Source organism: Gracilinanus agilis, chromosome 3 (assembly GCF_016433145.1).
Source record: "Gracilinanus agilis isolate LMUSP501 chromosome 3, AgileGrace, whole genome shotgun sequence".
NCBI lineage: Eukaryota > Metazoa > Chordata > Mammalia > Didelphimorphia > Didelphidae > Gracilinanus > Gracilinanus agilis.
In genome coordinates this window covers 622,446,791-622,472,776 of record NC_058132.1, presented here as the reverse complement: position 1 = coordinate 622,472,776, position 25,986 = coordinate 622,446,791, and the positions used below count along the sequence as shown (strand labels likewise).

Sequence of the window (25,986 nt, the reverse complement as noted above, 5' to 3'; positions counted from 1 at the left end):
AGGAAGGAAGGAAGAAAGAAAGAAAGAAAGAAAGAAAGAAAGAAAGAAAGAAAGAAAGAAAGAAAGAAAGAAAGAAAGAAAGAAAGAAAGAAAATCAAAGAAACAAGGAAACAAAGAAAGGAAAGGAAGGAAGGAAGAAGGAAGAAAAAGAGAGCGAGAGACAGTAGGTAGGTAGGTAAAATTCTTTATGCCTTTTTATTCCTCCAGCTCTCATAAACACTTGCCTAGTGAAATGAATGGGGGCTTATAGGTGGAAATCAATACCATGTGGAAAGATTGCTCATGGTGATGTTGGGAGTTAGTTTCTAACAGTAATGTGCTGGCAAATGTTTTAACAACTGACTCACTGAAATGTATGTTGTACTTTCAAGTCTAATGTGCATGATTAACATTTTCTCCATCACTTTCTTCAATCTAATCAACAAAACAATAGAACAAACCCTAATTTGGAGCCTTTGCCTATTTCCAAGGAGTAAATATTCAGACTGAAAATTTAATAATCATGGGGCAACTATGTGGCTCAGTGAATAGAATGCCAGACTTGGAGTGGGAAGGATCTGTGTTTAGAATTGGCCTGTTGCTTCTTAGCTGTGTGACCCCAGGCAAGTAATTTAATCCCAATTGCCTAGCTCTTGCCACTCTTCTGCTTTGGAACCAATACTCAGTATTGATACTAAGATAAAAGGCAAGAGTTTTTTTAACTCTATCATCTCTCATGAGCTAGTACTTCAAACACACTCCTGGTTCAAGTCTCAGCCATATCTCTTAATAGTTTCTTGACCTCCCTGACCTCAATGTCCTCCTCTAAAAAGGATAAAAGTAGACTAGATGGTTTCTGACTTCTCTTTATAGCATTCGATGACATGAATTATAATGAAAGCAATTGACAGGTTCAATGCTTTAATAGTTGCAAATAACTTTACATCCATTAGTCATCCTGATGCCTCAGATAGAAAAGATTGATCCAAGGGTCTCCTATTCCCAAGTCAATCATTTTTTTTTACTCTGAAAATAGAATTGGCAAATAAGATTAAAAGGATTTTTTCTTCTGAAGAATATTCTTCAGAAGCCACATGGGATCATAGATGAACAACTAGCTTCAGAGCCAGAAAGAAGTCAAACATTCTGCTTACTATGAAAACAGAACCTTCAAATAAGATTAAAAGGATTTTTTTCCCCAAAGAATAGTCTTCAGAAGCAACAGGGCACTATGGATGGAAAATTAGCCCCAGAGCCAGAAAGAGCAGGATCTGAGTTCTGACTCTGATACACTGACCAGGTGACCCTGGACAAACCAGTTAACTCTTCCTTTCTTCTAGAAAACACTCTAAGTCTATAAGTTGTTGAGAGATATCGACACCTTCCCTGATTAAGTTTCCTCACCTGAGAGTTCGCCATATCAGGGAAATCTTAGAACCAGACCCTTAGCACTTTGAATATTATAAGTATAAGTGGTTCACTCCCCACAAATGATAATAATAACCAGAATTGGGCATCTTTTTTTTTTCTTTCAGTGTCTGTCTTCAAAATTTCAGATACTTGGGCAAACGTAATATAATAAGGTAACGTTTTTGAACTACAATGAGGTAACCCTGTTTTTTAGGTTATATATAAAATAATCATTTAATGTTCAGATTAATCCTCAATACATAGTCTCTCCACTCACATAGCTACGATCCTAGTTCAAGTCTCTTTCATTTCTCAGTAAATCTAGAAACCTTACATGTTGACATATGGAATGAGTTGCCACCAGAACAATAACTAGAGATTCTAGCACCTAGAGAAGATATCATAAAATGTGCATGGGAAGTGATAGTTTGAACAGTAACTAGAATACCAAGCCTGGATTCAAGAGCACCTGGGTCCAAATTTGACCTCAGACATTTCCTAGCTATGTGACCTGGGCAAGTCACTTAACCCCAATTGCCTAGTCCTTGACACTCTTCTGTCTTAGAATTGATACTAAAACAGAAGATAAAGGTTTCAAAAAATAAAATAAAATATGTCTGTGGCAAGAAATGAAATGGAGGGTTAGATTTTTTTCAAGCTTTATATCAGTATTGCCATTCAGCCTTTGGCTTCGGCAGGTACAGGGTATTTAAAAGCAGTAAAGGAAGACTTTTTTCCTGGTAATATACATTAATATTCCTAACAGAATTTAATCAATTAATAAATAAACATTTATTAAGTGCCTACTTTGTGGCAAAAACTATGCTAGATGCTAGAAGTAGAAAGGCTAAACTGAAATAGTTCCAGCCTCCTAGCTGCCCTCCTGGGGAAACCAGCATGAGACCATATAAATACAGACAAAATAAATATATGGTAATAAAAAATAAACATCTGGTAATTTTGTAAGTGAAACACAAATGGTATTTTATGGAATCCAAAAAGCTTCCAAGTGGGATATGGTCTTTGAGCTGAACTTTGAAGGAAAGTAGGAATTCTAAGAGAAAGAGGTAAGGAGGAGGGAGCCCCCTCCAGGCATAGGAGACAGACTGTACTAAGATGGACAATCAAGTATGAGAAATAGGAAGGACAATTTGGTTATATCTTGAGTATGCAAAGGGAGCAATAAGCCTGGAAAGGTATGTGGAAGCCAGATTGTAGAAGTCTCTGAATGCCAGAGAGTATGTATTTAATTCTAGAAATAATAGGGAGCCATTGGAGTTATTGAGCCAACGAATGGCACAAGCAGTTGCCAATATCAATTTGTTAGCTATCTAGAACATAAATTAGTGAGGGATGGAAGACCCTTGAAGCAAGAGCCATTAAGAGCCTATTTCAATAATGCAGAAGAGGAAAGAGGAGAACTTGAATGCAGTGATAAGTATTATGCCAATTAACATCATCGTAAAAAGGGTTATGTGACCACAATTTTATAGTATTTATTTCAAAAACATCCTTCAATAAATATGCAAAGAGGAATTCATTCTATTATTATCCTTTTTTAGGGAAAATTCCAGGTCAAGCCCCTTATCCAAGCCTAATTTGCCAATTGCCTGCAGTAAACATGACTGTTATGATTATATTTTTCTCTATTAATGAAAGCAGTTTAGTGGATTAATATTCTAGTTCATGTTTTGTTGGATTTCTTTCTACATTTCTTTGGCAATTATTATATAATTAACAGGCATACTTTCTTTGTAGAAAAATTGCTGCTGCATTCAAGTTTGTCCAGGCAACCCAAAACAATGGGACTCTCAAAGGATCTAACTCCTCCTGTCAGACAACAGGTCTTCTCTCACAGTGGTAAGAGCACAACAACTTGCTGTGCATATAATATTTAAAACATATAAAATATATAAAATATAAATATCAAATAGATACACATAAACATATATACGTGGCTATATATAAATGTCAAACCAAATTGTAATTGTATTGTAAATCATTTCAATAACAAATATATAAACATGTATATACACATGTATGTGTCAAACCAAATAGAAGTTGTCCATAATTTTCTTTTGAATGCCATTAAAAGTGGGGGAGGGCATTTTAGGGAAACCCTCTTGAATCTTGATGAGATTAACAAACCTTTGTCCCAGTATTCGGAGCTTTTTAATAATTGCTAATCCTCCCATTGAATGACCACCACCACAACAACAAATAACAATCTTTTATTATATACCTGCTACAAGGCAGGTGCTGGGCTAAATATTGAGGGTAGAAAGAGAGACAAAAGCAGTCTCTGCTCTCCAGGTGCTCACATTCACAGTGATATAGAGGGCTGGCCATCAAAAGATCAAGGGCTCATCTTGGACTCATTAGATCTGGTTTCAAGTTGCATACTAGCCAGGTGTCCATGGACAAATCACATAAACTCTGAAGACCCCAGGCAGTCCTCTACCAGCCTGACTTACAAAAGAGTTCCCAGATTGGAGTTTTCCATACCAATAAAAATCATAGGTCTAGACCAGTGATTCCCAAAGTGGGCGCCACTGCCCCTTGGTGGGTGCTGCAGTGATCCAGGGGAGCAGTGATGGCCACAGGTGCATTTATCTTTCCTGTTAATTGCTACTAACATTTTTTAAAAATTAATTTCCAGGGTGCTAAGTAATATTTTTTCTGGAAAGGGGGCAGTAGGCCAAAAAAGTTTGGGAACCACGGGTCTAGACCAAAATAAATATATACCTTCTAGCCAAATGGCAAAATATTGGCTCATAGCCATGCTACTTTGTGGCAGGCACTGTACTAGATGCTAGAAATAGAGACAAAAATGAAACAGTTTTTATTTTAGCAATTAGGTTTTTATAAGCTATACTACTGAAACATTTGCTAAAATGGAGATGGCAATTAAAAAGTACTCAGAAATTAATGTGTACTTAATGAATTAAATGTTTGTTGAAATGAATTAGAATCCCATACAACTTCCCCCACCAAAAAAAAATATTCTGTGTTAATATCACATCCTTGTTTGATTTGTTCCTTCATTTGGTAGCTGAAAATGTATAATTTATAAAAATAAAGCAATATTCTTACAACTTTTTTAAAGCAAGCTCAGTAGGAAGCATAGCACAATTGGAAAAACTCTGAATGTGGAGGTAGAGAATTTGCATTCAGATCCTAATTCTGCCACTGGAAATGATTCTGACCTTGGAGAAATCATCTAACTACTCTAGGCCTCAATTCCTTAATCTGTAAAATGAGAAGTTAAGACTCAATGATCTCTAGTCCTTCCTATCTCTATATCTACAATGCCAATGGATTTATGTTTTTAAAAAAATCATAAACCATATTTCATCCTTTCCAGTGGAATTCCTAGAATTTGACTTTATATATTCCATAAACATTCAGTAATAATATATAATAATTTTGTTGGTCCTGTTCTGCTCAATTCAGCCTGAAACTGAGCTTGGTCCAGGAGTCTAATCCAATGAGCAGAGATCATATCTAGGTCCATGGTGCCCTTGAAAAACAAAACGCTTCCTGGGATTTGCAGATATAAGTGAACCTGGGTCTAAGAACCAATCCTGTTCCATCTTCCCATAAGAATTTACCATTTGGATCTCAGGCTCTAATATAGTTGTTCCTGAAAATCTGAGAGATGGCCTAAAGCCATTTATCTTCTATTAATTCAAGCAACTTTCCTAAACCTGCCCTACATGGACCACCTAAGACCAACATGCCTATATAGCCTAAATAATAGAATAATAGAAATAGCCTAATCTTGAAGTACAGACATGAGACCAGAAGAATGGACAGTTGTTTCCAGTATTCAGTATTCCATTCTTTCCTCACAGCACTGTTTTTGGGGGCAATTGAAAAAATAGTAAATATTCTTTGGATTATAAACCTATTATATTGGCAGAATGGTACAACAAAAACTAGGAAGAGGGAGACATTTACCACTTGCTTCCAATATATATTATTCTCAGTTTTAAATGAAAGGGATCCAGGGGGCAGCTGGGTGGCTCAGTGAATTGAGAGCCAGCCCTAGAGATGAGAGGTCCTAGGTTCAAAGCTGGCCTCAGACACTTCCTAGCTGTGTGATCCTGGGCAAGTCACTTAACCCCCATTGCTTAGCCTTTACTGCTCCTCTGCCTTGGAATCAATACTTAGTATTGAGCCTAAGACAAAAGGTAAGGGTTTTAAAAAAAAAGCATCCAAGGCCATCACTGTGCTATCCTTCCATAAAAACAGCATGGTGGTGCCATCTTAGATCTGGCCAAGAAAGAGAGTGAAGCTGTCTTCAACCCCTTACCCAGGGTTTCAGGTTCTTCTCATATCAGCCTTCTGGAATTTAAATGTAATGGTAAACCATAAGAAATCTCTAAGGGAAAAAGAACCGTAACCTAAGTAGAGGCAGCTAGATGACTATTGGCTAGAGCGTTGGATTTGTATTCAGGAAGACCTAAGTTCAAATCCTGCCTCAAATATTTCCAAGACATATGATCTTCTGTAAATCAATTAACTTCTTTCTACCTCAGTTTCCTTATTTGAAAAATGAGAATAATAATGGGACCTACCTCAACATGGCTATTGTGATTTTCAAACCTTAAAGTGCTATATAAAATATTGCCAGAGACCAGGTTCTTCCTCAGAAAATCTCTAACAAAAAAAAATTTGGTGCCAGCTGCATAGTAACAAAGTCATACCCAACATCCATTTTTCTAACATCCAATGCCCTCCCCCCAACTTAACATTTCAAGTGTTCTCTGTGAAAAAAAATTCCATGTACTCGCCAAGCCTTGCATAATTTTATGAAATAAAAATGAATACATCTGAACAGGTTTAAATTTAGGGGCTATTAAAAGATGTTCACATTTATACAAAAGTGAGCTCTGCATTTATGACTTTTACATGTGAAAAAACTGATTCTTCAATCATACAACAGAAAAGGATTTACAGTAAGTACGGAGGAGGTCCTTTTTCTAGGCAACTCTGTACCAAAGCCTTTTTATTTATTAACATTAAATCTGTTCTGTAGTGAGTCAGGCTAAGTCATAGAAATAAAGTACTCACCAGTGGGTGGTGAATTAAGTCTTTAAGGTCACATGAGTACCATTTGGTAAATTAACTTTCCCAAGAACTAACTGTTTCTCTTAAAAGTGTTAACTTCACCCATATGGGAACAGTTCCTCCAGGGAGCAAATTACAAGCTATTTTTCCTAATAGCTTGTGCTTTTGAATTCTTCAGTATGCTAACACAATAATACTGCACTTCTGTTCTGGCAGAGACACATCATTTAGCAAAAGGTTGAGCAATTCGGTGTTTCTGATGACCAGAAAAAGCTTTAAAGGAGGATTTATTATTGTTTAAAGTTCTTCCAAAATCTCTTTTGGCCCCAGTAAACGATCTCTAGTGAAGCAGACATCCCTTCCAATCCAATCGTCTAAGCTCCTACTATGTGCATGACATTATTCTATACTATGTGCCTGTGAAATACAAAGACAAATCAAAAATAATCCTGACCCTCAAGAAGCATTTACATTTTACCAGGAGAATAAAACATGTAGACAGATAAGTAGTAGATAATAATTTGAGTAGAAAGAGAGAATTAACAACTGGGTATGGCGCAGAAGGAAAATCAGAAAAGGCTTCTCAAGGGAAGGAGCCCATCTAGCCTTGATGATTCTAAGGATTTTAAGGAATAAGAAGTAAGGAAGGAGTACATTCCAGGAATGGCAAAAAGTCTTGTAGCAGAATAGAAAGAGGAGATGGAATGTTGAGTTTGGAAAACAGCAAGTAACCAGTTAGGGTAGAGCAAAGAGAACAGGAAAAGTAATGATAAAAAAATATGTCTGGAAATATGTATGGGAGTCAAACTGAGAAGGGTTCTCACTGCCAAGCTAACAACTTTGTATGTTGTTCTAGAGTAGGAGTCTTGAACATTTTTTTTTACGTCAGAGATCCCTTTGGCACTCAGGTGAAGCCTATGGACCTTTTCTCAGAAGGTTTTCTGGGAATTGAAGGATATGCTAAATTTCAATTATGTTTTAGCAAAGATAGAGATGTAATTTTTCTCATTCAAGTTCACAGGCCCCCTGAAATCTATGGGTAGATCCCACTCTGGAACCTTGGTTAAGAACCCCTATCCTAGAAATTAAGTTTTCCACTGAAATTTCCATCATAGTACACTGATTTTTGCATTCATTGTTTTAATTAGCATAATTTATTTAAATGATCTCTGCTTTCTTACTTTCAGGATGCATACAACTTCCAGTCATGAAGGGCATAAGCATCACAGATCTCAAACCTTACCCATAATCCGTGGCAAAAATGCACTTTCTAACCCCAAGCTCTTACAAATGTTGGATAATACCATCACCAGTAAGTAAGCCAGAATAACTAGGAACATGATTGTAGCCCATTTTAATTTTCATTCAATTTGTATGAGAAGCCAGTCTATTGAGAACAATATTCAAGCAACTTTTTCTATCAATGAAACTACAACCTGGAAGACCAGAAAGCAATTACATCAAGACTGGATGGAGGAGAGAAGGTGAACATACAAGCCCAATACCTAGCACATCACTCTGAGTATGGTCCCTGGGCAAAAAGGACTATAGGCTTTTCCCAGTTCTGGCTACGCCATTTCTTCAGTGGCTTACACAGTCAGTGAGAAGGAAGTCTTCTAAGTATTAGAATGGCACAGGGAATAGAGTCTTAGATGTGGAGTCAGAAAGACCCACTTCCAAATATGACCTCTGACACTTACGAGCTAAGTGACCTTGGAAAAGTAATTTACCTTCTTCCTGCCTCAGTTTCCTCATCTATAAAATTAGGATATTAATAGCTGTTAGGAGGAAAAATTGAAATAATATTTGTAAAGTTCTTTGCAAACCTTAAAGTACTATATAGGAGGGAAGAAAATAAGCATTTATATAGCCCCATATAGTGTCAGGTACTATGTTGCTAATTGATAGGTACTCTTTATAAATAACTAAATAAATAAATAAATAAATAAGCACTCTTTATAAATAACTCATGAATATAGCTAAGACTATGTTCCAGTGGGCTACTAAGTATACTGGGGAGGGAGTCAAAGCTCTCTTTCTCAAGGTAGAAAATGGTATCTTTTAGTGGCAACCCATGCCATATCAGGAAACCCATATACTGCAGTTAGGAGGAGGAAGAAAATGGTGCCCAGTATTTTGTTAAATAGTAACATGGTATGGTAAAAAAGAAACCAGTGTCTAATCCCACCTCTGATACTTAACTGTTTGACCTTGGGCCAGTCACCTTCCTGAACCTCAGATTACTTATCTGTAACAAGAAGGAGGTAGATTAGATGATTTTTATGGCCTCTTCCAGCTCTAGACTAAGGATCATATAAATGTTGTCAAGCCAACAAGAATTTATAAAGTGGTTACTGTGTACCAAGCACCACACAAAGCACTGGGTATAAAAAGATAAGGGAAACCAGTCCCTGTCCTCAAAGAGCTTACAGTCTAATGGGGGAAACATATTAAAATAGCCACTAGGGATATGTGACCCACAGAGGGTGACTAATGATCTCTACTTTTTGTACTATTCTAAGATGGGAGGAAATAACCTATGCCAACTACTCCATGGAACTCTATTATCGTGAGAATTTGTGCAGCCTACTTTATGGAAATATTATGATATTGGTTGTAAATGAGTAAATAGAAAGCTAAGGATGAATTATTGATATTTGATATGGGGAAGGATAGATATTTTTTGGCCTTTAAATCTTCAAAGAAAGTATTGAGTTTTGTGCAATGTTTTCAAGGTCACCAGTGAGGTCGTCTAAGCAAAGAGGAAGCTTTTGTTATGGAGGAATGATTGGAGATGATCTGGGTCACTTCGAATCTGACCCTCAGAAAAATGTCTTTTATCAAATGAAGAAAATATTACCTTGGAATTTATACACATTTCAACTTTTTATGTATAGGTAATTCCAATGAAATAGACATTGTGCACCATGTAGACACGGAGGCCAATACTGCCACTGAGGTTTGCCTCACAGTTCTGGATCTGCTGAGCCTCTTCACCCGGGTCCACCAGGTGAGTGTCATAATGGAACCCTCCTTGGAAGGGTGAAAAGACTATAAAAGAGCAAGTTAAAAAATGTGTTCCCTGCCTTCAAAGAGCTCGCCTTCTAGTAGAAGAAGCGATATGAAAATAACTAGATCTCCTATTTATTAGTAATAACTTTACTGTTGATTTTCCAGCGACAACTCCAGCAATCTGAATGCCAGAATTCAATGATGAAAAGAATTTTTGATACCTACCTACTCTTTTTACAAGTGAATCAGTCGGCAATTGCTCTGAAACATGTTTTTGCTGCATTGAGGTTGTTTGTATCAAAGGTAATAATTCCCTTATATTCCTGCAAAGTTTATGCATGCCTCTAATCTGTATGACATTACACAAATCTAAATATTCAAGACTGGAGGTTCATGTGTGAAGACTCGTTCAAAAATATTTTGCCTGTTGTTGATTGAGCAGGGAAGAATTTAATTAAAAATTAATAAAATGGGAAAAGATATTGGACAGTGGTCTCAAAATTAGGCCAATAACTTTGTCAACTGCATCTTCAGTTAAGCAAAAGAGATACCTCTATACAACCAAGAATATGCCGGAAAATGTCTAAGTACTAGTTCTCATTTAAAAAAAAAAAATAGATGAACTTTGAAGTTCATTCTGCCTTAATCACATTTTCTCCATCACTTTCTTAAATCTAGACAATCAATAAAACAATAAATCAAACCCTGATTTGTGGCATTTTCCAGTTTCTAAAGTATAAATGCTCACACTGAAAACTGAACAGCCGGCTGATGAAAGTTGGCTCCTGCATATATCCCCGCCTACAACCCTAGTGCCAGAGGCATCTGTAACACAGAGAATAAAATTAATAATCACAATAGCTCATTAAAATACATTTTCCTTACAATTGTAAGATTTAAATTAAAGTTGAATAAAGTATTATTTTTTTACAAAGTTTGTTATCTAATAAGACAAAACCACATGACTAAGTTTTTTCTACCTGCTCAAAAAGCCTGCTCTACCAAAGCTGTGACAGGAAGGAAAAGAGAGCCCAAGAGACAGACCTCCACCCAATTTATATCCTATCTATGTCAGCACGTAACAACAGGAAGTGAGTAGGATCCTAGGAATCTCTGTCTTGCTGGGGATCATAGTTTTTAGGGTAACAGATTCTAATTACACACAATCCAATGAGAATGATTATTAAGGTTTTGTTATACCCATTTTGCAGATGAGCAAACTAAAGCTCAGTTATGGAAGTGACTGATCTAAGGTTATACATTTACTAAATGGCCAAATTTATCTCCAGAGAGACTATCATACTTCTCTTGACTCAAGTAGTAGAACAAAAACCTGAGAAATATGTAAAGAGTAGTATCATGATAAGAGTATTAGAATTGGAGTCAATAAGCCCAAGATTTGAATTCTGATTCAAGAACTTTCTAGGTATATGACTCTGGGCAAGACAATTAACCTTTATGGGGCCCCACTTCTTCATTTTTTACATGAAGTTGAGAATTCAAATGAGAAAATGCACACTTTAAAGCACCAGCTAAATTTTGACTTAGAATTTTATCTCTGGCAGCCCAAGGCTTCCTGCATTCAAGCAGTCATTATTCGATTCACCAAAAAATGAATTTATAACATTTATTATACCTCCTCATTGATAGCAGGCCACTTCTCTTCCCACCCTCTTTTGGGGGGCCCTCAGAGTCATTTACATTTAGAGTTGTTAACCTGTCATTATCCAAGCAATTTTGTTAGTGTCTTGGGGCATAGTGATGGGCCAGGAGTTTTAGTTATGATTTTTAAGTTAGAACCTGGACCAAGATCCACTGCAGACTCATCCCCATGATTCTTGGGGTATAGTGATCCCCACAGTAACTAGCAGGGGGCAATACCAACTATTACTCAAGTTTCCTGATGGATTGCTACCTGTGAGTATTGCCCCAGGATATATAGTCACAAGAAGCAAGGTTATGATCTCCTCTGGAACTGAGTGGCAAAATCTTCTCCTCTAGGTGACTAACAGGAGCAGTGAATAGAATGCCAAGCCTGGCATTGGGAGGACCTGAGTTCAGATCCTACCCCCAGTTATTCCCTTAGCTGTGTAACCCTGGGAAAGTCACTTAAATATCATCTGCCTCCATTTCCTCATCTTCAAATGGAGGCGATGTCACCTATCTCCTAGGATTGAGGTGAAGATTAAATAAAATAAAATTTGTAAAATACTTTGCAAAGCATTCCATAAATGTTATTGCTAAAGCTCCCTCCTTTCCTGCCTTTTACTAATAGTTACTCACCTGACCTCAGAGGGATCACTACCTTTACCCTTCCCCTATTCTTCTTCCAACCTCTTGCTCAAGGGAAGATGGCATGTGTTCTCTCAAAAGGCACACACTTGCTCGTCAGAAGATGCCAGGGTACCTCCACTGCTGTCTCGTAATCCCTTGGTTCATCACTACGAGGCACATCATCCAGAGGAGAAATAAAAAAATTCCTTAAGTGACACTCCTCTCCAACAGTTTCCCAAATACTCACTGAGTTTGTGCAACTGTATACAGAAATACAAATGATTGTACTACATAGACACACATTCTTTCCATCCTAATTATGTATCTCTCTTCACATCATGTGGAAACTTTTGCACATGGGACTAGTTTCGACTCCAACCTGCAAGAACATTTTTAAATAAAAACTTGTGGTGCGTCTCATGTTGAGGGAATAGGCAGTGGGCTTCAGAGGTGGGTTAAGATATTTTAGATTGATGCCAACCGATTGGAACAGAGAGTGGCAATAAGGAGAATCATCCCACTTTGGAGAAGAAAAATGTTATCCTAACTTTGACAAATGTAATTATGTTTTCTTAATTTATGTGGGATGCAAAAGGAGAGTGATGTTAAGGGACTTTTTAAAATTTCAAATAAGAGATATAAGCCCTATTCAATGTGTCTGTCTTTTTTTAGTTTCCATCAGCATTCTTTCAAGGGCAAGCTGACCTCTGTGGATCATTCTGCTATGAAGTCTTAAAATGTTGTAACCACAGGTCACGGTCAACTCAGACAGAAGCCTCTGCACTCCTTTATTTCTTCATGAGGAAGAATTTTGAATTTAACAAGCAGAAATCAATAGTCAGATCCCATTTACAAGTAAGTCTTGTTAATGTTCAGGGTTGGCTGCCCTCAAAGTTACTGATCAGCTTTCTATGGCAGGTAACCATTAGGTGGGGAACATCACTAGCATCAGGTAATTAAACTAGAGAGACAACCAGAATCCCTCCATATAATGCCTCTTACAGATACCCAAAATGCCTCCCCTTGAGGAGTAAGACAGCTGGGAAAAAGAGGGAGGAACTAATGTCTCCATTCTATCTGCACAATAAGAGCTTTGGACAGGCTTGGGAGTAGGAGTAGGTCATGAGAAAAAAGGAGTCCTAAAGTTTCCTATCAGCTCTGGCTCCAGACCTAGACCTCCTTAACCATTACAACATAAGTCTCTGCTTGGGAGGGATTGTTTCCCTCTTTGAACCTGGATCGCCAGCACCTAACACAATGGTTGGCACATATTAAGAGTTTAATAAATACTATTGATAGATTGATTAAATGACTGATTCACTTCAAAACTTCTAGACATCCTGGGCTCCTGCCAGTCTAGCTTCAGTATAATGTTTCTTCTCCAAATATTTCAAAAGATCTGATTTTAATTTAGGGTGGGAGCTTCTTCCACCAAGACCCATCATAACCCTTCCTTGCTTTGATGAGTTGATAAGGATAAAAAAAATTCTCTTCCAGTAGCCATCTCTCTGTTGATGAGCCTCTCCAAGCTTAACTATGTAGGAAGATCTTGGATAATAGAAGCAGTCTCTCCTTGGACCTGAGTTCAAAATCTTTCCAACTTATAAGATGTGCCAAAATTCAGGATTTCATGGAAGAGCCTTCTGGAAATTAGGGTGCCCCCCACACCACTCTAGTCTCATTGGGATAGATAGACGTAAAAAACCTTTACTAGAGGGTTAAATATTCATTTGACTGAAAGACAAAGAAAGATATCATTGATCCAATGTCATATGCATGTGTTTAAGCAAGAAGAGGCTACTTCTGGAATTGGTTTTTCTTTATTCAATTCTGCTTTCTCTTCTAGCTCATTAAGGCTGTAAGCCAGCTAATAGCCGATGCAGGAATTGGAGGATCCCGGTTTCAACATTCCCTTGCAATTACAAATAATTTTGCCAATGGAGACAAGCAAATGAAAGTAAGAAATGTTTTGCATCCTTCTTTATGCACATTAGGAAGAAGGTGAAATGGAATCTAGAGAGCCATGTGATTTCCTACTAATTTAAACACTAATTGTACTTTTTAAAAAACGACTTCAGGTGGGCATTGTGCTGTTAACGGTTCTAATGAGGAGTTTTGATCTTTTTTCTCTTGAGATGCCAGTGGAATCAAAGGGAATGCTTTACAAAATAATTACCACACATTGGAGAGAGATTAGATGTTCAGCCTTAATCAGGGCTAGGTCCAATATGCACATTATACTCTTCAACCTTTTCTAATGATGGTCAGTCAGTCAATAAGCATTTATTAAAACAGAAACAATAATACACTAGCTACTTCATAAAGTGTTGAGGAAAGCTCTATACAACTTATAATATACCATTGAAGTTTAAGCTATTGTAAACTCCTTTGGAGTATAAGTTCCTTGAAGGCAGAGACTGTTTCATTTCATTGATTTCTGCTTGAAGATTTATCTTATTTGCTAAGCCTTTGTACTCTAGATCACTTAAATATATGAAGGGGTAAGAGAAAGTAGTGGCTCATTTGTATGTGCATGTGCTGAGTGGAATTATAGAAGTCCAGATCTTCAGAGCCAAAAGCTATGTTAAAGATCTACTCTAGGCATTTTCAAAAACAAAACAAAACAAAAAACCTCTAGGACTCAAAAGATTTATTAAAGAACATTTATTCTGATCTCCTTGCTTGCAGATAAGACAGCTGAGGGCCAGAGCATAGAATTCAACTTGGAAGGGACCTGAGAAATAGCCTGACCCTCTCATGAGGAAGCTAGACCCAGAGGGGTAGCATTAACTTTTCTAAGGTGATCCAGCTAATGAGCTGCAGAATTGGAATCTGCCCATAAGTCGCCAACTCCAAGTCCTCTGTTCTTTCTACTCTACTTGCCAAAGTATAATGAGGGCAGCTAGTTCCCTTAGTGGTGTTGTAGAAATATAGATTTTAATTAGCAGGGAGCAGACTTGACTTAGGCCAACTTGCTGTGTTTCCTGTCTCCTGTGACCACTCTCAAGGTTCTAAATTCCTTTCAGAATTTTTAGAATTTTAGAACTTTCGAGGTTCTAAATTCCTTTTAGAATTTTAGAATTTAGAAACAGTGGGTAGATGCAGGACTGGATTTGGAGTCTTAAAGACCTGAATTGAATTATGGCCTCAAATACTTACTATCTGTGTGACCCTGGGCATGTCACTTATCCTTAGTTTGTTTCCATTTTCTCATCTACAAAATGAGGAAAATAATAGCATCTATCTCTCAGGATTGCCATGAGGATTAAATAAGATAATATTTGTAAAGCACTTAGCTCAGTGCCAAGGATACACTTTAATAGTTTATTTTTAATTTATAATATATAATTATTATACGTAATTTAGTTATATATGATATAAACATAATATATAAAATAATAATTTAATTAATAGTTTAATGAGTGGTTATTTCCTTACTTCCAATAAGAGAACTAGATTCAGAAGTCTTATTTCCTATCCTGAAACACAAAGCTTTCAAGAAGATTATACACATATATACACTTTGATGTATTTTTCTCCACTCTTCTTCTCTGAGTAGCATTTATATCACATAATGTAGTTCCCAAGTGATAGAAAGTCATATTATTTTATTTTATTTTATAATTTAATAATTTATTAATTAATTAAATATATTTTTTAAGTAAGCTCAGATTTGAATTCTGCACACACTGACCTCTGTACCAAATCCAAATCAGGGCTACCAGATTGTAAATTGCACAAGAACAGGAGCTGTTTCTTCTTGGAACTCACTTTCCCTTCCACACTTAACAAAAGAGGTCCATATAGTAAAATACTTAATCCTGCATATATTTGGTAAATGCTGGCTGTTGCATAAATACCAGTGACAAGATCAGACACTAATAAGAAGGACATGAGATCAAGTGGATTTTTGTTTATCCAGGATTTTGTCTTTTCCAAAGAACAGTCATTTTCCGGCAGAAGTGAAAGACCTCACAAAACGTATCCGGACGGTCCTCATGGCCACAGCTCAGATGAAGGAGCACGAGAAAGACCCTGAAATGCTGGTGGATCTCCAGTACAGCCTGGCGAACTCCTATGCGAGCACCCCAGAGTTACGAAGGACGTGGCTAGAAAGCATGGCCAAGATTCATGCCAAAAATGGAGACTTATCAGAGGTAATTTCAGAAAATGTAGTCATTTAATTTAACCTGTTTTCTTTTTGAAGATCATTGTTTTCACTCAACAGAGTTTTTTATGAAAAGATCAAATAAAGAACTATAGATTTAGAGCTGAAAGAGACTGTAGGCTGTCTAGTCCAAACTCCCACTCCCCTCCATTTTATAGGTGAGGAAACTGAAGCCCAGGAAGGTCATGGCTTGCCTCAGATCACATATGTAATAAGTCATAAACAGAATTTGAATCCAGGACTTCTTGCTCTGGGATGCATTTCTATGGCTTGAATAAGATTCAAGCTATATGTAGTTTACATTATAGTTGCATGGTTGATCCAAGAAGCCCTCAGTCTTAGCCTATAGAATCAATTGAAAGTCATGTATCTAGAAAGATAATGAGGTGTGTGCCATTAATTCATGCATTCTAGTACAATTATATTCAATTCTATTACTAATTTAAAATAGTGAACTAAATTTCAGATCTCTGCCATTAATAAACTGAGTAGTGATGTCAGAAAACAATTGTCAAAAATTGTTTCTACATGTAATGAAAAAAATTTAAGTTAAATTTTTTTAAAAGAAATTGAGTAACAACGGGAGAGAAAGTCCTTTTTTCATCATTCCAAGGTATATAGGTTTGCATTTATGATTAAAGACAAATTTTCACTATAATTAGAACTGGCTCATGAATGTAGCATACAGACATCTGAATCCTCACCCTGGGCTTTGACTTGGCTCTCAATAACATGTAAGGAGCAACCCAAAGAGGCAGAAACCCAGGAAAGGGCAATCTTTTTGTCCCTGAATCTTTATTTAAATAACAGGCTAGGGAAAGGTCTCTTCCTAAAATAAGCAACAAAAGACAAATCAACCTGTTATGGTGTATAAGTCAAAAGCTGAATTTTTATGTGGAAAAAAGTCAAGAACTAGATTTTTTATGCAGGGCAATATTTACCCAGGAAAATGAGGGAATCCCCTATGACTTCAAAAGGTCAAACTTTTGAGACTTGAGCAATGGACTAGGCATGCTTCAGGATATCAAGGAAAAAGGAAATATTGCCCTTTACTTCAAAATTTTAAGTCTTTAAGTCTTAAATAAAGATTACATAATCAAGCAGTGTGGTACCAATTTTCAGTGCCTGGCATAGTCCTTCAATATGTTTAATAAATGAATGAATGAAAAATAATAATGATAAACAAAGGGAAATAAAAATTTAATGAACTGAGCTCAAAGAAGGTAGAGAGGCCCTTGACAGTAAGAGTAATAAGGGGAAGCTCTATGATAACTCCCAGGGTGAGTCGAAGAAGGATCAGTATTTATTTTAATGTTTGGATATTATTAAGAAATGAGGATAATTGCTTAAGGGGGAGAATTTAAAAATAGAGCTCAGTTGGGTGTGATGGGGATCTAATTTTATGTAATATGTAACTCACGTGATTAATGAATTTTCTCAAAAAGAAAATGGCAATGAAGTGAATTAACACAAAGGTAGGAGAGAGTGTAGCAGATTTGGAATCAGGAATACTTGGATCCAAAGCCTGCCTCTGGCATTTACCTGCTATGTATGACCAATAGAGGCAAATCATTTAATATCCACAAGTTTCAGGTTCCTCATCTATAACATGGAGATAACAATAACTTATTGGATCTACCTTGCAAATTGTAAAGCTAAAGTGAAATCAGGCATGTAGACCATTTGAAAAAGTGAAAACACTATCAAAATGGCAGGTGTTATAGATTAATTTTCCAACACATTCTAGAACTTGTTTATCCTGAACATTTTGGGAGGGGGTTCTTCACTCTCTTTAAATCTTCCCCTTCTTCATCCCTCAAAAATATAGCTTCTTTTAAAAAAGAACTGGAAAATTGAACTCTTTTCTTACTTTATAAGTTAGTAGATAGCATAACCTACATTTCTCTTGTATTTTTTTACTTTAAATACCTTTTTAATATTAAAGAAAATAATTATATTTACTCAACTGTATTTAAATCAGTTTAAATGAATAAATATCATAGTGGCTTTTGTTTTATTCTTCTATTCTCTTCTTTTTAAATTAAGTTTTTTATTTATTTTAAATTAATTTTTATTTTAAATTAATTTTTTAAATTTTTTAAAATTTATTTTAAATGTATTTAGTTGTAGGTAATATGTTCTCTATAGTTTGTATTATTACATAATGGTCTCCCCAAATATCTCTGTATTCCTCATACTTGCCCATCTTAAATGAGTTATAATGTTCCATTAGATCAATGTACCACAATTTAACTCTTTCCCTGTTATTGTACATTAATGTTGCTTCATTTTTCTTTTCTTTCTTGATTACGCACAGCCATGTTAGGAAACCTTTGAATAATTGGCTCTTCCTTTGTTTTGATAATACTGTCGAGGTATATTCTCAACAATGGAAGTGTTGGGTCCAACCTGGTTTGCTTTTTAACGTGTATTTTCTTTCTTGTTCCAGGCTGCTATGTGTTATATCCACATAGCTGCCCTCATCGCAGAGTACCTGAAAAGAAAGGGTAAGATGAATATGATTAAAATAAATGAAGCCAGAAATTATGAATGTTATAATATCATTTGAAATTCACACATCCGTTTTTGATCTCATCAGTCTTTTACAGTGGTTTTTTTTTTTAAGTTGGCTCTCACTTTTTATTTTTATGTTGGCAATTTAAATGAAATACTAAATTTTAACTCTCCAAAGCATCATCATGCTATTCACGTTTCTGTGGAAGAGTGAGCTTCTTAATGCTAAGTGAGAGTACCTCGTTGGTTAGTGACATAAGACTTAATATGCATTTATTAACACAAGATGGTAGCGTTATCCTAATATCATCTCGCACTGCCATAGGTTACTGGAAAATGGAAAAGATTTGCACCTCAGCTATGTTCCCGGAGGATGTTCACATCTGTGATAGCAATCAGTTACTAACAACTCACAATGGAGGAAGTGAGTGTTCTAACCGTGCCTGTTTGTGCGTCAAATAACAAGACTTTAGTCCATCAAGTCGCCTCTTGGGGTATATTCAAAGGGGAAGGTCGCCAATATGCCTGTTGAAATAATGGTGTCTCGAGTCCAAGACATGCATGATTGACTTGTAGCAACCAGAAGCCATTGGCATTCTGAAATCTTTCCTTATGATTCTGAAGGTCAGATTATCGAAACTTAATCAGTCTTCAACCAACAAGATCGCATGCGATTTACAGGGATTGGTATGGCGAGCCAGGATTGTATATCACCTTCAACTTGCACGTTGACCCGTGATTGGAACTCTTTACAATTTTAGTCTGAAATTCTCAGTGGGTGGGGGACAGGTGGGACAGAAGGAGCGGTTTGAGAACTCAAAATTTAAAAAGAAAAGAACATCTAAAAAATAAATACTAATTTTTTTCTAAAGAAAACTAGCATAGGAAGGGGCCAGGTTATTAAAATACAAAAGGAAATGCATGAGTCTCTAAGATTTACAAGGACAGGTAAGAAACCTGATTTACTTCAACTTTGAAGTGCCTAAGACTTTGATAGGCACATGGAAAATGTTTTTAAGTCTCTGGGATTTTGAATAGATTGAATGTGCATTTCAAATTACCTGTAGAATAAATTTTAGTTTCAATCAAACATGTATTTACATTAAACTTAAGACATGTTAAAACAAATGCAAAATAGATTAGCTTTTACAATCTTATTTCTGTGAGGGGAATAATGTAGATTTGAATTTCAAAAACCTAATCAGCTATTAAGAATTTTCAGCACAGAAGAAAGCTATGATCTGTATCTATATAGGTGTGTGTATGCATATATTTAATTTTATTTTATAAATTATAAATAGGTGATAATTATACATAATATAATTATATTTTATAACCTTTCCCAGTTTAAATAGATGCAGATAGATTTAATGTGCATTTTGTTAGCTACACATATTTTTTAATCTGCATCTATTTAAACTGGGAAAACTTTTACTTCTTCAGAGAATCACAGAATATAAAAGTTGGAAGAAGTTTCAATAGCCACATGCTCTACAACCTGTGCCCAAAAGAGATGGACAGAAGGCATTGATTAAGCACTTACTATGCGCCAGGAACTATGAGAAGCACTTTATAATTATCTCATTCAATCCTCACAATAACCCTGAAAAGGTTGATGCTCTTACTATCCCCGTTTCCCATAGGCAGAAAGGTTAAGTGACTTCTTTAGGGTCACACACAGCTGTCTTTATCTCCCTAAGTCTTCTCCACACTAAAATCTGGCCATTTCCTTCATCCCATCCCACATATGACATGGGCTCAGGGCTCTTTGTCATTATCTGATTAGATTAAGCCTAGATTCTATAGCAATGACTAGTGACAAGTACTTCTCCCCAATCTAAAAGCTCAGTTAACATAGTTTTGTGGTTGCTTACAAAGGCTAATTCAGAAAGATTCTGAGCAATAATCTATCTGAAAACTCAACTTTTCACTGGAAAACCTAGTAAGTGAATGGATTAGGGTAGGGATAGAGAAGTCAACAAGCATTTATTGAGTAATTGCTATGTCCCAGGCACAATGCTACATGCTGGGAATACAAGGAAAGACAAAAAAATATTCCCTGCTCACATTCAAATACAGAAGACAACTATGGACTGAGTAGTGAGGTGGCTCCGTAAATCAAGTGCTAGGTCTGGAGACATCCTGGGTTCCAATCTGGCCTCAGATACTTCCTAGCTGTGTGAACCTGGGCAAGTCACTTCACCCCAGTTGCCTAGCCCTTGCCATTCTTCTGCCTTGGTACCAATACTTAGAATCAATTCTAAGGCAGAAGATAAAAGTTTAAAAAAACAAAACGCATAATTATAGACATATAAACTATCTAGAGGATAAATGCCAGCAATTTTAACAATTATGCATAGCTAAAATGTCACAGTGGATAAAGTGCTGAGCTTGGAATCAGGTAGACTCATCTTTATGAGTTCAAATCCAGGCTCAGACACTTATTTGCTGAGTGACCATGGGTAAGTCAAGTAATTAATTCTGCCTCAGTTTCCTCAGCTGAGCTAGATAAAGAATGGCAAACAATTCCAGTGTCTACCAATAAAATCCAAATGGGGTCACAAAGAGTTAGACATGATTGAAAACAACTGACCGGAAAAGTAAAATGAGGGAGATGTTATAACCAATTCTTATTTTTGAAAGTCTGTTACACAGAAGAGTGAATCAACTTGTTCTTACTAGTCCCAAAGGGCAACACTAAGAAAAATGGAAGAGAAGGAGTGAACTTGTTATGAGACAAATTTAAGATTCACATAAGGGAAAACTTCCAATAATTAAACCTTTCTGGGGACCTGTCATGGGAAGTGCTGAGTTCTTCCTCATGGAAGGTATTTAAACAAAGATCTGATGGCCATTTGTTAAGTTTGTCATAGAAGAGTATTAAATTAAAGGTTGGAAGAGATGGCCTCTCAGGTCCCCACCAATTCATATTCTGTGTTTCTAAGTTTTTTTTCAGTTGGATTCAAAGTGTCATTGGTCAAGCCATATCTCATTTTTATGGAAGGAAGGAAGGAAGGAAGGAAGGAAGGAAGGAAGGAAGGAAGGAAGGAAGGAAGGAAGGAAGGAAGGAAGGAAGGAAGGAAGGAACAAATGGAGGGAGAGAGGCAAAAAGGGAGGGAGAAAATGAAGAGACACACTAACAAAATCCAATGTCAACTGGAGCAATTATGATATATGATGTTAAGGAGTCATATGAATTCTTGTCATCTCTATTTACCAATCCCAAGGCAACATTTTGTACTTAGCCTTGTAATTTCAGATGTCAGGACTTTTCATCGGCCCAACTGATCCAGTTTGATCCATTAGTATACACTACCAGAACAATTTTTCTTCTGTTATCCAGTTGTCCAAATCAGGCAAAATCTTCATTATGGAAGGAATGAACAGAGAAAAGAAATTGTAAAGAACAGGATAATCCTAATAGACTAGTGTCTGATAGAAATCTAGCTTCTGTCAGGATTATTATCATTTTTTGTCCATCAAGAGTTTGTAATTGAGCCTCTCGCAGCTAACTATCCCTCCCTAATTTCTCTTAAATAGATTTAGTAATTTAGCAAAAGGAAATCTTTTCCATAGCACTCCAAAAAAAAATTTTTTTAATGTAGACTCTACAACAGACAAGTCATATTGGATTCTGCCTTTTTTCTAGGGCCTTAAACACAGATGCATATATAGAAACTCACAAAATCATCAATAGGATGAAATTATAGAGAGACAAACAGAAATTTGATGTAAAAAAAACTTCCAATTAGAGTTGTTCCATAGGGGAATGGGCTGCCTCTAGAGGCAAAGGGCTTCATCTCATTGGAGGTCATCCACTGAGTAGAGGCTAAAGATGATTATTTGTCATGAATACCATAGTTGGAATTCCCTTTCAGATACTATGGATTAGAGCAGGTGACTTTTGAGGTTCTTTCCAATTGTAGTGCTCTGTGATTCTCCTTCTATTCAGACCATTGTATAAGCTTTTGGATATGATACAGAATAGATTTCAGAATATTATTATCAAGGTGCTACTTGCTGGAAACGGACTACATAAAAATGAACTTTAGAGTAGTGAATCATATTTTTCTTTGCCTGACAAAACCTTTCCCTATAGTCAATAAAATCACATTTCTTTAGTTCTACTGATATTTGAAAAAATTGAGATGAAAGGAATAATCGTCCTATTTAAATAAAGCTTTAATCAACCAACAATAATTTGCTTTGTTTGGGCTTTCTCTTCCTAAGGCATGTTTTCTATGGGCTGGCCTGCTTTCCTGAGCATCACACCAAATATCAAAGAAGAAGGATACATGAAAGAAGATTCAGGGATGCAGGATACACCCTATAATGAGGTCAGGCAAAAATAGAGCTACACAGATAGTAAACATAATGTTGCTTATTAAATTATATGAACAAGGGATGTGACTTTGCTTTTATATTTTAACATATTGTTAATGGAGAAAAAGTAGCTCAGTACTGGATAGATATTAAATAAAAGTGGCTATCCTATGATACTCTAGCTCAGCTGTGCAAACTGATAAAAAACCAAATCATTCATGATTGATCAATCGACATGCATTTATTAAACACTCAGCATGTGCTACTCATTGTACTAAGCACTGACCATACAAAGAAAAAGCAAATATAATATCAGTCCTCAAGGAGCTTACAATTTAATGGGGGAAGATAGCATATATGCTATAAATTAGAACATTTAAGATGGAGAATTTTGGATAGAAAGTGACTTTAAGGGGATGAAACTGTTGGAAAGAACTTTGTAAACTGTGGAGTATTATAAATATATGAACTATAATCTTAATAAGAGAGGGATCTTAACTATTTTATGAGGTGGCCGCAAATCTTTGACCTTAATAGAGAGGAATCTTAACCATTTTATGAGTTGGCCACCTATCTTTGATCTAAAATAAAATTTAGAAATCTACTTTCCTTAATTTTATTCCTTCTTTGCCTTAGATCAGGAGTTCATACAAAGTCAAGTTCCAACAAGAAATTTCAATGACTCTTGGAACAGCTTGGTGGCTCAATGGATAGAGAACCAGGACTGCATATGGGAGGTCTTGAGTTCAAATCTGACCTCAAACACTTCCTAGTTGTGTGACCCTGGGAAAGTCAATTAATTCCAATAGCCACTAGCCCTTATTGCTCTAATGTCTTAGAACCTATAATTAGTATTAATTCCAATACAGAAGGTGAAGGGTTTAAAAGAAAAAGAAAATTCAGTGATTTTTAAACTAACCCTCATTCATGAACCACCATCTTAACTGTCAAATGTCACTTTAATTTGGGAAATTGCAGAATATCCTGGTAGAGCAACTCTACATGTGTGTTGAATTTCTGTGGAAGTCCGAGAGATATGAACTTATCGCCGATGTCAACAAACCCATCATTGCAGTCTTTGAGAAGCAGAGAGATTTCAAAGTATGTTTAGTAAATACTCAATATTGAATTTAAATTCCTCACTCTGAACTGATCTGTTACTTAAGATAAATTAGTTTCTTTCATAATCAAACTGAATGAGACCCTCCAATTTAAAGTCATATCTGTGTGTGCTTGTGTGTCTTCCCTTTCCTGATTTTAGAAACTATCAGATCTCTACTATGACATTCATCGGTCCTATCTGAAAGTTGCAGAAGTAGTGAATTCCGAAAAACGGTTATTTGGTCGCTATTACCGCGTGGCATTTTATGGACAGGTAAGTGAAAAGGAAACAATTTACTCACATAGCCATGAGTCTCACTTAATTTATTAGATTCTGGCTTTCTTTTTTATTATTTTTTTTAAAACTTAGTTTTCCCCCACATTATAGTTTTGTGAATTTAGCTAATTGGGAGCCCAAGTGGTCAAAAAAAAAAACCTCTTGTCTTAATAATTTTTAGAGCAATTTCTATCCCTGGAGATAAGTGGAGATCCTATGGAGTATCACAAAACTAGAGCTGTGACTATGTGGCTTGAAGTCACTCTATTGCTTTTCTTTTTGATTTCTGCTTCCAGACTACCACTGTTTTTATATAAAAGGTAGTATAAAAGTTTGGGATCCTGCCTTGAACTTCAATCATTTTAAAGCCCTAACATATGAGTTTATATTATAAACTACAAACAAGACCTGACATGTTCTGTTCCTCTAAAAGCCAGTCTGCATTAGCCTTAAAATATAGCTATTCATGCATGCATCCTGAGTTTTCCCAAGCAAGCAGAGAAACAGGGGTGGAATTAGACAAGATCATTATTTTTATGAGGGATGGTAACAACCATATTACCTTTCAGGGAACTTGTCTCAAAGCATTATCCCTATAAATAAGCATCTACACCCTTATTTATCCCATTAAATATGACACACTAGCCATCTTCCTTGTTTTTCCCCTCCCACTTCAAGCACTGTTCCCATGTGTTGTTCCTCCTTCACTTCAACAACTAATATTGAATAAGAACCTACCATGTGCAATATGTTATATTACATTCTTAAACTAAAAAGATCTTTCTTTATCATAGTCTCTGCTCTAGGGGAAAAAATCCTTTATGTTACAGTGGATATTTTCCTTCTTTCCACAACTTAAGTTTATTACTGGAGATGCCAACCCCAGCTTGATCATTCAGGATCACTTTTATTGTGTCCTTGGGAGAAATTGTCTCTCCATGGACCTCCAAGTATTATTAAGGATATAAATTATGATGGAAAAACTCTTTTACATAAAAGAGTAAAGCATCAAAATCAATGAGTAGCCACACATTTCATTTAATAATATAATTAACTTCTATTTGACCAAAGCATTCCTCAATCATTCACTCAACAAACATTTATCATATGAGAACACTGTTGGGAACTGAGAAAAATATGCAATTTAGATAAGACATAATCCTTTTCCACAGGAAGCTTACAGTCCACAAGTTATAAACATAAATTATTATAGTACCTGAAATCATATAATTATATATATATATATGTACATATATATATATATATATTTAATTGATCACATGAGGTCCAGTGGGGAAGCTCATCACCAATCAAGTACATGGAAAAGGTGAGACTTAAGGGATTTGGGCTTTAAAGTTTATAGTTCAAACAGAATCTTTGTAAGACAGCAGAAAAGAAATTGATGGAAAACAGTGTTGGAGAGGGAATTGAGAGGATGTCATGTGATCAAAAAGACAACCAAAGACCCATTGAGGAACCCAGAGACAATAAACCATTCAGATTTCCATTACATAGTTAGCCAAGAGTTGAGTGGGAAATAGTAAAAGCAACAAGCAAAGATAGAGAAAACATATATTTCCAAGTCTAGGAAACAGCATGAGCAAAGTCACAAAGGCAGAAAAAATACAAGATCTTTTTTTTTGTTATTTTGGTTTTTCTTTTGCAAACCCTTACCTCCTGTTTTAGAATCAATACTAAGTATTGGTTCAAAGGCAGAAGAGTAGTAAGGGCTAGGGATTGGGAGTTAAATGACTTGTGGGGTCACATAGCTAGGAGGTATCTCAGGCCTATGAGCCACCTAACTGCCCCAATGCAAGACATTCTTGAGGAACAAAATAGTAGAATGCATTACTAT

The 25,986-nt window shown here is 36.1% G+C and overlaps 1 protein-coding gene across 1 annotated transcript in view; it reads left to right on the top strand.

The window, feature by feature from the left end:
* The window catches only part of DOCK10 (dedicator of cytokinesis 10), a 385,255-nt gene that overhangs the window by 330,206 nt on the left and 29,063 nt on the right, over positions 1-25,986 (top strand). Inside the window, exons 29-40 of the mRNA XM_044669448.1 lie at positions 3,131-3,249; positions 7,650-7,774; positions 9,360-9,472; positions 9,640-9,777; positions 12,421-12,603; positions 13,595-13,705; positions 15,690-15,905; positions 18,366-18,423; positions 18,756-18,854; positions 22,661-22,767; positions 23,732-23,854; positions 24,015-24,128. Of these exons, the coding sequence (XP_044525383.1) occupies positions 3,131-3,249; positions 7,650-7,774; positions 9,360-9,472; positions 9,640-9,777; positions 12,421-12,603; positions 13,595-13,705; positions 15,690-15,905; positions 18,366-18,423; positions 18,756-18,854; positions 22,661-22,767; positions 23,732-23,854; positions 24,015-24,128 (1,506 nt within the window). The remainder of the gene's footprint in view (positions 1-3,130; positions 3,250-7,649; positions 7,775-9,359; positions 9,473-9,639; positions 9,778-12,420; positions 12,604-13,594; positions 13,706-15,689; positions 15,906-18,365; positions 18,424-18,755; positions 18,855-22,660; positions 22,768-23,731; positions 23,855-24,014; positions 24,129-25,986) is intronic.